This window comes from Zootoca vivipara, chromosome 10 (assembly GCF_963506605.1).
Source record: "Zootoca vivipara chromosome 10, rZooViv1.1, whole genome shotgun sequence".
NCBI classification, from domain to species: Eukaryota; Metazoa; Chordata; class Lepidosauria; order Squamata; family Lacertidae; genus Zootoca; species Zootoca vivipara.
The window spans coordinates 27,197,192-27,211,268 of record NC_083285.1 but is presented as its reverse complement, the minus strand read 5'-3'; the positions used below and the strand labels follow the sequence as shown (position 1 = coordinate 27,211,268).

General features: G+C 42.4%; 1 protein-coding gene across 4 annotated transcripts in view; it reads left to right on the top strand.

The window, feature by feature from the left end:
- Nucleotides 1-14,077, top strand: part of GRIP1 (glutamate receptor interacting protein 1) — a 228,701-nt gene that overhangs the window by 178,129 nt on the left and 36,495 nt on the right. For all 4 annotated transcript variants that reach the window (XM_035127918.2, XM_035127911.2, XM_035127909.2 and 1 more), the window contains exons 8-9: nt 10,459-10,606; nt 12,047-12,216. In XM_035127918.2, coding sequence (XP_034983809.1) covers nt 10,459-10,606; nt 12,047-12,216 — 318 coding nt within the window. The remainder of the gene's footprint in view (nt 1-10,458; nt 10,607-12,046; nt 12,217-14,077) is intronic.

Sequence of the window (14,077 nt, the reverse complement as noted above, 5' to 3'; positions counted from 1 at the left end):
AATGGCTGTGGGCAGTCTAGTGGCGATGCTGAAAGAAGTACCGAGCCTGCTACTGGATTCTCTGGTGCAGCCACCATTTTAATTTCACCACAGGCCAGTGCCCATGACATGCATGTTACTAGCATTGCATCTGGGATATTACAAACGGTAGCTGTCCCAGCCAGTGGCATAGCAAGGTCAGGTGGTACCCGGTGCAAAAATTTTCTTCTCACCCCCCCCCCCAACACCATTGAAATTTATTTATTTATATATATTTTTGGCCTGCAAAAATGCTTTGACTTTATTTCATGCTTTTTTGTGGAGTCAGAGTTGTTGAGCTTTTTCGGGGGAGCCAAATTTGTTGTTTTTTGTGGAGATTGTGTGCTTTGCAACGAAGAGTCTGCCTGCCACCCTACAGCTGAGGGGGAGCCTGAGGACGGACCATTTTGGCAGCCACAGTGTATCTCACAGTCGTTATGTGCCACACAGCATTTGTCACCCCCCTCGGAGGTGCTCTGGTCCCAGCAAGATTTGCTGCTTGGCATTCCTGTCACTGGCCAAAAAATAAAACAAAAATGGTAGGCCTTTCCAGCACTCCCAAACCTTGACATTTACGGGAAATGATTTACCTAAGTATGTTGTGTGCTGGCAGCGGATATGGGTGACTGTCTCTACCACATGGTGTTTTCGGTTTTCTTTTCTGTAATTGTTTTCTTTCTGTAATTGTTTTTATTTTCACTTTCCAATACATGAAAAGCAATAACAACAATAAAGAGAAAGAGAGAGAGAAAAAAATTAATGTCGAGTGCATACATAATGCATTTCCAAGCAACTACTAGGCAATAGCTGTTGCTCTCCACTCCTTTCAAAAATAAAATTTGGGTAAGGATGTGTTAGCAGTGTACATTGTAGTCTTGGAAGGGGAAGTTCTCAGGAAAGACTAGCTGACTAGCAGAGAACCCGTTACAAACTAGATTTGGCTTCAGAGGGCATTTTGGACTCAAGTCCAAAATAATGGGTGCACCTTTCTGGGTGCTTCCACACGGCAGTTCATTGTGCACTCAGTGCTGCTCATGCATGCCAAGGTTTTGTTTATTGGCTTGCTTTTTTTGCAGCATCTATAGGGCATTGTCCCCATCAAAATGCTTTCTCGTGTTGTTTTCTCATTTAATCCATACTTACTCTTTTCCCACCAGGTTGCTGTTGTTGTTACTGATAAGATTTTCCACAGAAATGGTGCATCTGGATTAAACGGGAAAATAACACGGGGCAGCGTTTTGCTGAGGATGGCATCATCATCACGCAAAACTTGCATGCCTGAGCAGCGTTAAATCCACAGTAGCTGCCGTATGGAAACACCCTCAGTCTCAAAGCAATTTGTTCAGAGAGTCAGAAAAAGGGGAATATATCAGAGTCCTACGTGAGAGTTAGGATTTGTCTGTTCTGACAGCTTACCCACTGTGCACTGCTCTCCCTCTTCTAACCTTTTTCTATTTGTGGTCGTTGCCGTTAAACAAAAACTGGCTAGTCTAGCAATTTAAATTAATTTGTGAGCATGGCAGCTCTTTATATTATTTATAGTGGTATGTACTTAAAGATAGGCTTTCAGGGCCAGCAGACATAAAATCTGACATTCCAGCTGTATTTTAACCCAAAGGCACAAATTATGCTGTCTCTCTGTGCTGTTTTTTTCCCCATTGGTGATGAAAAACCCTGATTTCTTCAAAGTTCTGTATGCTTAAATTTTCCGTTCACTTTCAGAATGAGAGGGTCTTTGCTGTGGAGTTGCACAAGTCAGACTAATTTTATTCCATCATGGGGAAAAATAGAATAATTACTTACCGGTAGCTATTGAACTAACACCTGGAATTCCCCCCCCCCCTTGAGGACAGTTTTCCTACTTGAGTCATCTTGTTGTATGGATAGGAGTGTAATGACCTTGGTGCTTGCATTTAATATATTGCCAAATTGACACATATATGTTCTTCAGAAACTCAAGAGGGGATGCGCATAATGATATAAGATACTTTGCACATCACTACCACCACCACATGCCAGGTGTTGGTTTTTTTAATATACATCACCAGGTATGGGCTGAGAGACTCTGGATCACCTCCAGCTGTTCTGCTTCAACCCACTGGGAAGTTTGATCCAAGAGTTTATGGCCAGAAGGCAGCATCCTTCAGGAGACTGTGCTACCAAAACAGAAGCAACTTTTTGGTGCAAATATGAGGCTGATGCCCAGAAACTCTTCTTTAACTACTAAGCGGAGTCACTCTCCTACTAAGAGATGACTTGGCTATTTTGCGGTGAAAGTTGCACTTTTTATCAGCTTGGCTTGGCCCTTAGCATTGAAGCGCCATAGACACACAAACCTCCATTAAGGGTGGCTTCAGAGTTGGTCAGAACTAGACTCTGAAGCCACCAATGCATGTCCCCAGTGCCAGCCAAAGCTCCATGAAGGACAGGGACCAGCAGAAGGTAGAGCTCTGACCATTTAGCTTCTCTCTACAACTGTTCATCAAAGGGTGTAGTCTCCACCTTGAATTCCTCCCCAACCTTCTGGACCATGGGTAGGCAAACTAAGGCCCAGGGGCCAGATCCAGTCCAATCGCCTTCTAAATCTGACCCGCAGACAGTCTGGGAACCAGCATGTTTTTACATGAGTAGAATGTGTAAAGGTAAAGGGACCCCTGACCATTAGGTCCAGTCGTGACCGACTCTGGGGTAGCAGCGCTCATCTCGCATTATTGGCCAAGGGAGCTGGTTTACAGCTTCCAGGTCATGTGGCCAGCATGACAAAGCCGCTTCTGGCAAACCAGAGCAGCACACGGAAACACCGTTTACCTTCCCGCTGTAGTGGTACCTATTTATCTACTTGCACTTTGACGTGCTTTCGAACTGCTAGGTTGACAGGAGCTGGGACCGAGCAACGGGAGCTCACCCCGTTGCGGGGATTCGAACTGCCGACCTTCTGATCAGCAAGCCCTAGGCTCTGTGGTTTAACCCATATCTCTGGGTTATTTCTGGGGCATAGGAATTTGTTCATATTTTTCCCCCTCCAAAATATAGTCCGGTCCCCCACAAGGTCTGAGGGACAGTGGACCGGCCCCCTGCTGGAAAAGTTTGCTGACCCCTGGGACAATATGTTTTTTGAAGGACAGAGGCTGCAGAAGAAGGAATAACGGAAAAGGGTTTTCCTTTCCATTCTGCTGGTGGATGACCATTGTTAACTGAGTGACACCCATTGGATTCCACTCAGTGAGAAACAGTTCAGAATCAGAGTATTTATCAATCTGAGCTCTTAGAACAGGTATCCCCAATCTTCGGCCCTCCGGATGTTTTGGACCACAATTCCCATCATCTCTGACCACTGTTCCTGTTAGCTAGGGATCAACGGAGTTGCAAGCCAAAACATCTGGAGGGCTGCAGGTTGGGGGTGACTGTCTTAGAACACTGCGACATGCCCTTGATGGCCCATCAGCTGCTTCTGACTACATTCAGCTTAACAAAACCCATGGGTTGCTATCATGGGATTGTGCCTTGTGCTTCTGTGCTTCTGAGAAGTTTTCTTTTACTGCTGTCCTGCAGAACAACAGTTCATTGGTTCATCAAAATTCAGGGTTCTGGAGAATCACGTTTTAGCTATGCACTACTTTCTGCTGTCTTTGTAAACAAGGTGCAGTTTATAGGCAGCAGCATTTTATCCACCTGGCTACATTTGGGAGTTTCACAATAAGATCATAATTAAACTATTTCAGTTTGTAGAAATGGCAGGTTAGATTAACAGTAGTCAAACATTGCCAGTTCCCAATCTCATAATGATACTAGTACTGATGTCTGTGAAGTATTGCAGTTTTTCTCCTAGCCATGTAACACTCTCAGTGTTGAATCTGTATCTTCTAGTATGTGTGGATGCATGCATGATAATAAACTTAATTTACACTTAAAACTTCCAATTTCTTAAAGCAGAGGTGAAGATCAGAAAAATACCAGTTGTGCAGCACAACCAAAAATATTACTCCATTGTGTTCTAACTCTTTGCAAGTTTCCCAGATAGATTTATCTGATGTACAAAGAAGGACTATCATAGCTAAACATTCAGATCTTCAGAATAAGCATTGAGATTGTGTCCCCCACCCTTATTCCCAGTGGTTTTTCCATCCCCATACAAATGAATACAAATGAAGGAAACACTAATCAACCCTGCAAACACTTGGCTTTTTCTAAGATCATGAGGGCAGTAAACACATAAGCTACTGTGCAGACCACACTCTGGGCTTTGCAGTCAACCCTTTGAAGAATAATTTTAATTTTTAAATAGTTGTTTTATTATTTAGAAACTGCCCTACTTTACCACCTGTACTCTGTCAGTGAGCCAGTGTGGTGTAGTGGTTAAGAGTGGTAGACTTGTAATCCAGGGAACTGGGTTCGCTTCCCCGCTCCTCCACATGCAGCTGCTGGGTGACCTTGGGCTAGTCACACTTCTCTGAAGTCTCTCAGCCCCACCCACCTCACAGGGTGTCTGTTGTGGGGGGAGGGAGGGAAAGGAGATTGTTAGCCGCTTTGAGACTCCTTTGGGTAGTGATAAAGTGGGGTATCAAATCCAAACTCTTCTTCTTCTTCTGTCTGCCACTATATACTGGCTGACTCCTTTCCAATGTTATTTTGGGGCATTAGATTTCACACATGATTAATCTTGTTAAACAGATAATGTGAACTGTTGAGGGGGAAATTAGTGACCGGGCTTTGACTTTTCAGCTTTCACTATCAGGACTTGGTCACTGATAGTGTTTCTGATTTTCCCACAAGACCTGAAATGCATAAAAGGTTACTCTGATTAACGAAACATAAATTTAGCCAGGGTAAAAACAAACACTTGCGTGAATACTGCTCATGGTGTAGTCATGACCTTTACTGAAGGTAGATTGGTCTGTTTGTGCAATTAAATAGGGGGGCATCTCTACCCTTTTCCCTAAAAATGAATATGTAAATGTGTATTAACCATATTCCACTGTAGTGATGTAGCTTGGTTAGGGAAAGAGTATTCAGAGACAGGCAAACTTTTTGTCAGTTTTTCGCATTAGAAAAAATATACTCCTCACTGTACAGCAGACGTTGTTACATTAAAAAGGTGTTATCTCTGTATAGATAAGGAAAAACCAGGCTTCACTGATTTATCTACCAGTACTTGGCATTCAGGCTAGGCTAGTAAAATTTATATGATGATTAAAGTAAGCGCATTTGCATGAAGGACCACTCGAATGCAGCCTAGCAACACAGAAAGTGCAGGCTCTTGTTGGTATATTGTGGCATAGCACAAGTTGTCTCTCTCAAAAGGTTAAATCGCTAATGCAAGACAGATTAGGGAGGAATTTGCATCTTGTATAGCAAAAGGTTGCTGAGGAAAGAGCAATTGTGCCTTTTTTGGGGGGAAACTGGGGGAGTAGCGGATAGGGGAAAGTATCTACTCTTAGCTTCCTTCTGCAGTGAGCCTTTAGAGAAATCCAAAATGTGTTGGTTCATAGTTTAGCACAGGGCCCCCAAACTAAGGCCCGGGGGCCGGATGCGGCCCAATCGCCTTCTAAATCCGGCCTGCGCACGGTCCAGGAATCAGCATGTTTTTACATGAATAGAATGTGTCCTTTTATTTAAAATGCATCTCTGGGTTATTTGTAGGGCATAGGAATTTGTTCATATATTTTTTTCAAAATATAGTCCGGCCCCCTACAAGGTCTGAGGGACAGTGGACCGGCCCACTGCTGAAAAAGTTTGCTGGCCCCTTTAGCAGATAAGTCTGTCCATCAATATCATTTGGCACCACCCCATTCACAGGTTTATTTTAAAATCATGGAATTTGTCCAGTTTCCTGCTCTGAAGCAGCCAAAACTTCTCATGTTCCATACAGAAGTTACACAGCATCATTATCAACTTGGTTGCACCTCAGTTGAAAAGTTGAAAAGATTCATTTTGCCAAATATTATGGTGAAAATATACAAGTACATAGGCTTTCTATGTATGTAACTACAGTGGTACCTCGGGTTATGAACTTAATTTGTTCCAGAGGTATGTTCTTAACCCGAAACCATTCTTAACCTGAGGCACGCTTTCGCTAATGGGGCCTCCCACTGCCACCGCGCCACCGATGCGCGATTTCCATTCTCCAAATTTCCATTTCCAAAGTTCACAACCCGGAGCAACTACTTCTGGGTTAGCGGAGTTTGTAACCCGAAGTGTTTGTAACCCAAGGTACCACTGTATCTGTTTCATTTACTCCTAGCTAAAATGTACCTGTTGGGCAAAAATGAATATGAACCGGGGTTAATATGAATGCAGGAGTTTTGCTGCCATAGTTGGAACACTGATAAGCTAGTAGAAAGGAGAGGACCTTTGAGCATGTGCAGAATGTCTTACCCTAACCACTGATCTTATATTAAGGATATAGGCACCTAGATCAATTGCTTATATGATTTACAGTCCAACGTGAGCTCCAGCATTGTATTAAAAATGTATATTTTATCATTTTATTGGCATATGATTAAGCATTGGTTTTAGAATTATAATTTATTAATGGTGGTCCTTCAGACACTTGGCTCAAACAAAAGTTTTGTCATTCTTAATCCATGATTTCAGCATGCTCCTGGAATATATATATATTGTAGAGCACTTTAATTTTGAGTTTCCATTGATTGGACCTGAAAGCAGATAATGATTGTAGGATTGTTCGTTTTTGTGGCTGTGTTCTCCATCCATGATTCACATCCTTTCAAAACATATCTGTTGAAAGTATAATTCGTTTACTACAGTCTTCTTTATCTATACTAGTCACGTTACAATGTAGCGCTTTCTACTAGTATCTGATTTTATTTGCTCTTAAAAGTCAACATTAAAAAGGCAAGAGATGTTTTGTTTTATAATTAACTAAAGCAAATAACTTTGAAAACATGAGTTTTAAACAGGTGAAATAGCCACATATTGGATTTCCATCTTAGATATTTCAGTTGTATTCCAACAACATTTTGCTAAGTAATAAAGGTTTCCCACACTTAGTCTATAGACCAGGCATCCCCAAACTTCGGCCTTCCAAATGTTTTGGACTACAATTCCCATCATCCCTGACCACTGGTCCTCTTAGCTAGGGATCATGGGAGTTATAGGCCAAAACATCTGGAGGGACGCAGTTTGGGGATGCCTGCTATAGACTATTCCCTACTAAAACCAATATTCCCATCAAATGGTTGGTGATTTTACAAACCACCTGATAAAGTGATCTCTAGATCAGAGGTAGCCAACCATATGTTTTGGACTACAACTCCCATCAGCCCCAGCCAGCATGGCATATAGTAGAGAATGATGGGAATTGTAGTTTTTTTAACACACACCCTGAAAGACTACTCCTGATCTAGATTGTTACACAACCTCATATAATCTAGTACACTTTTTGTGCAAATGCTCTTATTCCTGTACTTGGTGGATTATAATAAAAAATAATGACTTATCTGCTATTCATGCTAGCAGTAGGAAATGCATCAGCTTTCTAAATAACAGGTAGAATAATAGTTGCTATGGGCAATGGTAACAGCTGCTCTGAAGGAACTTTGCTGTCTCTTCCTTGTGCCCCCATCCTATCTATTAAATATAGTTTTATAAAATATTGTTTTCGACTGTGATCACTTATATAAATGTGTTTTGACAGGCACCTCCTTCTTAAACATAGAGAACCAACATAATATTCTGAGAGTATTTGAAAGGGTTAGGGGGTGCTTCATTTGGTTTGGATTCTTGCAAACCAAATCTGTATGCCACACTGCGTGAGTCAGATGTTAACTACATCTCCCCCCCCCCTTCTTATGTTTGTGATAAGGAAGGAAAGTGCCCTGTTGTTTAGCTGAATAAGGCAAGGTTGTTATTAACATGCCGAAGGTAATCTCAGTTCCTCTGGGAGGCTTTAATCAAAGTCTTGTGTCCTGATTGAGATGCAATGTTCAAAAGTGGGGGAGCTTGTTAACGAAATAAAAATCTAGGAGTGTTTTCCATGCAAACATTCATCAGCATATCTTATGCAATTACATAACCGATAAATCAACATAGTGTGTAAGTGCTTTAGTCATGGTGTAAATATCTTAATGACTGAAACATCTTTTGCTCATGAATAATTCATATCTGTATGGTTCATTTTTCATACTCATGCTTTTTTACTTGCATATGATAAACTAATCTGTCTCTGTCGGGGGAGATGCACTTGATTATCGTTTTCTGATCTCTCTCTCTCGTATTTAGTTTTGCTTCCTTGACCGCACTCCAGTACTTGACTTCTGCTTTTTCTAATGCAGCGGCAGTGCTTGGTCACTTGGTCTACTTGATTTGGGTTTCCTGGTGCACCATTATAACAGGACTTATCTGTATACATTGGTACCTCGGTTTATGAACACAATTGGTTCCGGAAGTCTGTTCATAAACTGAAGCGTTCATAAACTGAAGCGAAATTTCCCATTGAAAGTAATGGAAAGTGGATTGATCTGTTCCAGACGGTCCGCGGAGTACTTAAACCGAAGCGTTTATAAACGGAAGCGAGCTTTCCCATTGAAAGTAATGGAAAGTGGATTAATCCGTTCCAGACAGGTTCGTGGAGTACTCAACCTGAAGCGTGCTTTACCCGAAGCATGGGTGTCATTGGTTCCGGAAGTCTGTTCATAAACTGAAGCGTTCATAAACTGAAGCGAACTTTCCCATTGAAACTAATGGAAAGTGAATTAATCCGTTCCAGATGGGTCTGCGGCGTTCATAAACCAAAAATTCGCAAACCAAGGTGTTCGTAAATGGAGGTTCCACTGTAGTCAGTCCTAACTCAGTCTAAATGTAACAAATGGAGGGAGTCCTTCCTGCAGAAGTGGTAACCTTGTTGCGTGGCAGAATATATCCATGTTCCTATTTGTTTCCCCATTCCTGCAATTAAGCCTGTGCAGAGCTTGTCAGACGCCTGAGGCAGAACCTTGTTAGAATAAAGTTATAAACTCAAACAAAGAAGCAGCCGGTCCCTGGTGGTGGCCCCCTACCTGCTTAACCCTCCAAGGCCCAGGACACTGCTGCCTCTGCCTCTGCACGGACCTGCCTACATTAAAAACTCAGCAGAATGGGCCTTGACTGCACCCAGAGGTCAAAGGCAGGCAGGAACATTTTGGAATACAGTACAGGACTTCCAGGATTCAGTTTGCTCCTTCCTTAGTTGAGTGCAGCCAGATCACCATTTGCTCCCGTTCTTTTCTCTCTCCTCGGGTCTTTTAAATATACTTACCTTGTATTGTGCCTTCTTACATTGCTGTTTTTTCCTCGTTGGCTTCCTCTGCCTCTATTCTGCTAGTTCCCAAGACCCTTCTCCAGCATTTCCCCCTCAGTTTCTGGGGTTATTAAAGATTCCGAGTATGGACTCTCACCCTCCTCCCTCCACTTGAAATCTGAAGACTCGCTTCGTTCAGCTTTCTTGCAAGTCCCTTCTATGCAAACTTGGTACTAGATTTAGGTTCATGGGTCCAGACAAGGACATGGCATGGGCAGGACTGCCATTCGTTGTTAGTGATGACATGAAGCACTTTTGGGCAGCGCCCATGACCCTCAAAATCAAATTCCAATCAAAGTTTAGGCCCCAAATAGATGTTACATGAAATATATGGTTACCTGAAATTATAGAACTATGTGTTAAAAGAGCAGCTTTAGGGAAAGGCAGGCAAGGATAACATTGGGGGTGGGGGGGAGAGATACAGCTGCACACCCACAGGGACAAATAGCAGCCAGTGGGCACAATTTTGATCAGGAAACTGTCTCTGGCTAATTTAAGTAAGCGCTTGCAAGAGGGCGGGGAAGTGTGAATAGCATAATATGTAGGCTTCCGTTAAGTTGAATTGTTTGTAACAGCTGCCTATCTAGGGATGCCAGACAGATGACATTGTGACTGTCAGTTGTGCTAATTTAGCATCCTGTGCTTCTCAGATCCTGTGCTATTCTGTGTGCTTATTGCTGCTAGCCCAAACAGCACACCGGGGTGTAACATGATCAGAACAAGTGGCACAGACCAAAACAGGCGATAAGGCACAGATTGTGCTGATTGTTACCTCCTCAGGTTTAATGCCTCAAGACTAATTGCTCAGTAAGATGTAGTGAAACTGGTATCTGACTGCAGCATTACACAAGAAGACTGAGACTACTATAAATGCAAACCTCAGTGGAGCAAATATCATTCATGCTTCCCTGCCCTCATTCCTGGTGCTGAAGTCAACATTTTTTTAAGACATCAAGTTCCAAAGTGAAATTCAGCCTGACACAGAGTACCAAAATATTTTCCCGGCAACTTCTGACCCGGGGGGGGGGGGGGAATGCACATAAACATTTTGTTTTGGAAAGCCAGTTCTGATAAATTGATTAATCAATAACTTTAAAATGAAAGAAAGATGCCGTCTTAAGGATAACCTTTGCTTTTTACAGATTCGGTAGCAACAGCTTCTGGGCCACTGCTTGTCGAAGTGGCCAAAACTGCTGGTTCAGCTCTGGGAGTTGCACTATCTACCTCGATGTGCTGTAGCAAACAAGTGATCATCATAGACAAAATAAAATCTGCAAGTATTGCAGACAGGTGAGTGCTGCAGAAGAGTTCGCCATGGTATGTAACCCAACTGGTTTCCATCTGACAATATACTAAAGCAGCAAAGTCTAGCACTCTGAGAAGCAATTAGGGCAATTAGAAGTGCCCTGCATAGCTTGTGGATTACAGCAGAAATTACCGTATAGGCAAGACCAGGCATCCCCAAACTTCGGCCCTCCAGATGTTTTGGACTACAATTCCTATCTTCCCTGACCACTGGTCCTGTTAGCTAGGGATCATGGGAGTTGTAGGCCAAAACATCTGGAGGGCCGCAGTTTGGGGATGCCTGGGCAAGACAAAGAAACCCAGTAGCTTGGATCCAAAGGTGTCCTGTGTGAACAGAAAGACACTTCCACTCATACATCCAGTTTATGCCCATTTCCTCCATGCCACTTCGCATGCCATCTTCCCTTTAGGGACTGGAGTGAGGAAGCAGGGGCAGGAACACTTCACTAAGTACGGTTCTGCTTGCATCCCAGGAAAGCCATGCCAGGCCCGGCAGCCTCCAGGAGACACTACAAAAAAGGAATAATAATAATAATAATAATAATAATAATAATAATAATAATATAGACCTTTTTCAATATTTTAAAAATCCACCCGGATGGTGATTTTACCTCTTAAAAAGAGAACATATCCAGGAAAAACCATGCATGTGGCAGCCCTATGTAACTCTCAAAAAACTTATTAAATTATGAACTTTTTGGCACCTATGTAAAAGGGGGTAGCCTCCTTCAGCTAAGCAGCTCCCACTTATTCTACTGCTTGTTTCAAGTCCTATGAGTGATGACTTGGCTATCTTCCTGCATTGGTTTTTGGCAGATCATTGCAACTCTAGCCTAATTAATAATGCAATCTAATCTTCCAATCGTTTTAAAGATTTGCACTAATGGTTTGACGAGTTTTTTTTACAGATAATTTTTCTCTACTTTAAAAAAGTAGAAGAAAAGAAGAAGCTTGTTATGTACTGAGCCGAATCCTAGAACAATAGGATCCATAATCAGCAGTTGGATTGGTCCGCAGGAGCCACCCAATCCAACTCCAGGTGGAAGTGAACCAGCAACCTGATTGGCCTGCAGGAGCAGCCAATCAAGCTGCTGGCAGAAGTCAATCCACAACCTGATTGGCCTGCAGGAGCAGCCAATCAGGCTGCTGGCAGAAGTCAATCCACAACCTGATTGGCCCACAGGTGTAGCCCTGAAGTAGCCAATCACACAAGGCCCATTGTGTAAATAATGTATATAAGCAGATGGTTTTGGGAAAAGAGCCATTCTTCTCTTCTTCTCCTTGATGACTATGAGCTGAATAAAAAGCATGAAATTCACTCTCGACTCCGAGTATATTTCAAAGCTGTTTAAAAAGAAGTGAATGCTTGTACTCCAAGGAAAGAGCACAGTGTGCTACATTGAAGTGCTTCATTTTCTTCCATAGATGTGGCGCATTACATGTAGGAGATCATATTCTCTCCATTGATGGCACCAGCATGGAATACTGTACATTGGCAGAAGCGACACAGTTCTTGGCTAATACTTCTGACAATGTCAAACTAGAGATCCTTCCTCATCATCAGACAAGGCTGGCTCTTAAAGGACCAGAACACGGTAGGAAGACTTGCAGTTCTACATTTAACGCCATCCTTTTCTCCTTGTTTCTTCCTGTGGCAGAACTCTTGAAAGTTGATGTTATGGGAATTTTAAGTGGGTTTGTTGTTGTTGTTGTTGTTTCTTTGGTCTTCTACCCTTAAAACCTCGATTTCAATTCTGCTTTTTAAGTTCTTTAGCCAAATTCTGATCAAGTTTACTCAGAACTACTCTTTGAATTTAATGCTTAAGATAGACTTGGTGAAATCTAAGATTTATTTAAAATCAAATGCATTTTAAGAGTCCGTTGGGAATCTGCCCTTAACTTCTGTGAGGCAAGAGAAAAAAGATCCGTAGCTCAGTGGTAAGAGCATCTGCTTTCCATGCGAAAGGGCCCAGGTTTAATCCCTGGTATTTCTAGTTGGGCTGGAAAAGGCTCCCCAACTGAAACTCTTGGCAGCTATCAAATAGTGTGGATAATCCTAGGCCAGATGGACCAAATAGTGACTCAGTATAAGACAGCTTGCTATATTCCTATGCTCCTACAATTCTAAAAATCTCTGTGTGTGTGATTTTGCTTTACCTTAAACTTCATAGTTGCCTACAAAGAAAAGGGATGCACTTTGCAACCTACAGAACCCATTGTTTACCTTCATCTATAAAGAGAATTGATTAATAAACAGTACCTTGGTTTTCGAACAGCTTAGTTCTTGAACATTTTGGCTCCCAAACACCGCAAATCTGGAAGTGACTGTTCCGGTCTGCGAACTATTTTTGGAAGCTGAACATCTGACAGGGCTTCAGTGGCTTCTGATTGGCATATAGGAGCCATGCTATGGTTTTCTAACATTCTGGAAGTCGAATAGACTTCCGGAACAGATTCTGTTCAACTTCCAAGGTATGACTGTATATTCTGGGTGCAGAATGCCGCCTGTTTCTTAAATTCAGCATCATGCATTAAGAAGTCTTATTTTCATACGATATACACCTATTCAGGATTGGATTATTATGCACTTGGTTTACTGGAAGAAGCCAGAATTAAATTTGCTCAAGGAAAATTATACATTTTTCTAAATCAGTAGCAGACACAGTGATGGGTTATCCATGCTGCACTGTTAAAAATTAATGGCATATTTTATTGCCAAGGGCAGTGATAATGTATGTGTTAATACCTTAATAAAGAGAGAGCTTGAGGGCAGAGCATAATACGGCTAACTAACCACTCTCAATAGGTACAGGCGTGCTCCTCAAAGAGATAGTTCAACAGGAGGGGAAAAAAATGTTACACATGCGATGGCATTCTTTGGTTCACATATCTTCATGCTCCATTAAGGCTGCAGGCCAAGGCAGCCATGCTTTCATTGCACAGGGAAAAACATGCCTCACCCCATTTGGAACGTTTGGCTGCCCCAGTGCTTCAAGAGTGTCATGTTGCACTGCAGGATATATAAGGGCTCTCTTGCCATTCTTTCTATGTGTGCTCTGTAGAAACATCATATTTCCTCCACTCCCCTGTTGTAAAATTGCCAGTGTAATGTCTCAGCTTGATAGTTTTAAAGTCTAATACAGTGTTTCCCAACCTTTGGTCTCCAGCTGTTTTTGGACTACAACTCCCATCATCACTAGCTAGCAAGACCAGTGGTCAGGGATGATGGGAATTGTAGTCTGAAACAGCTGGAGACCAAAGGTTGGGAAACACTGGTCTAATACATCTCCAGGAAAGTTTGCTGATCCTCTATATCAGGAATTGGGGAACCTGTGGCCCTTCAGATGTTGTCTGATTCAACTCCCTTCAGCTCCAGCCAGTGTTGGGAGTTGTAGTCTGATAACATTCAGGGGACTATAGAGTTCTCCACCCCTGCTAAGAGCATGGACTCTTATG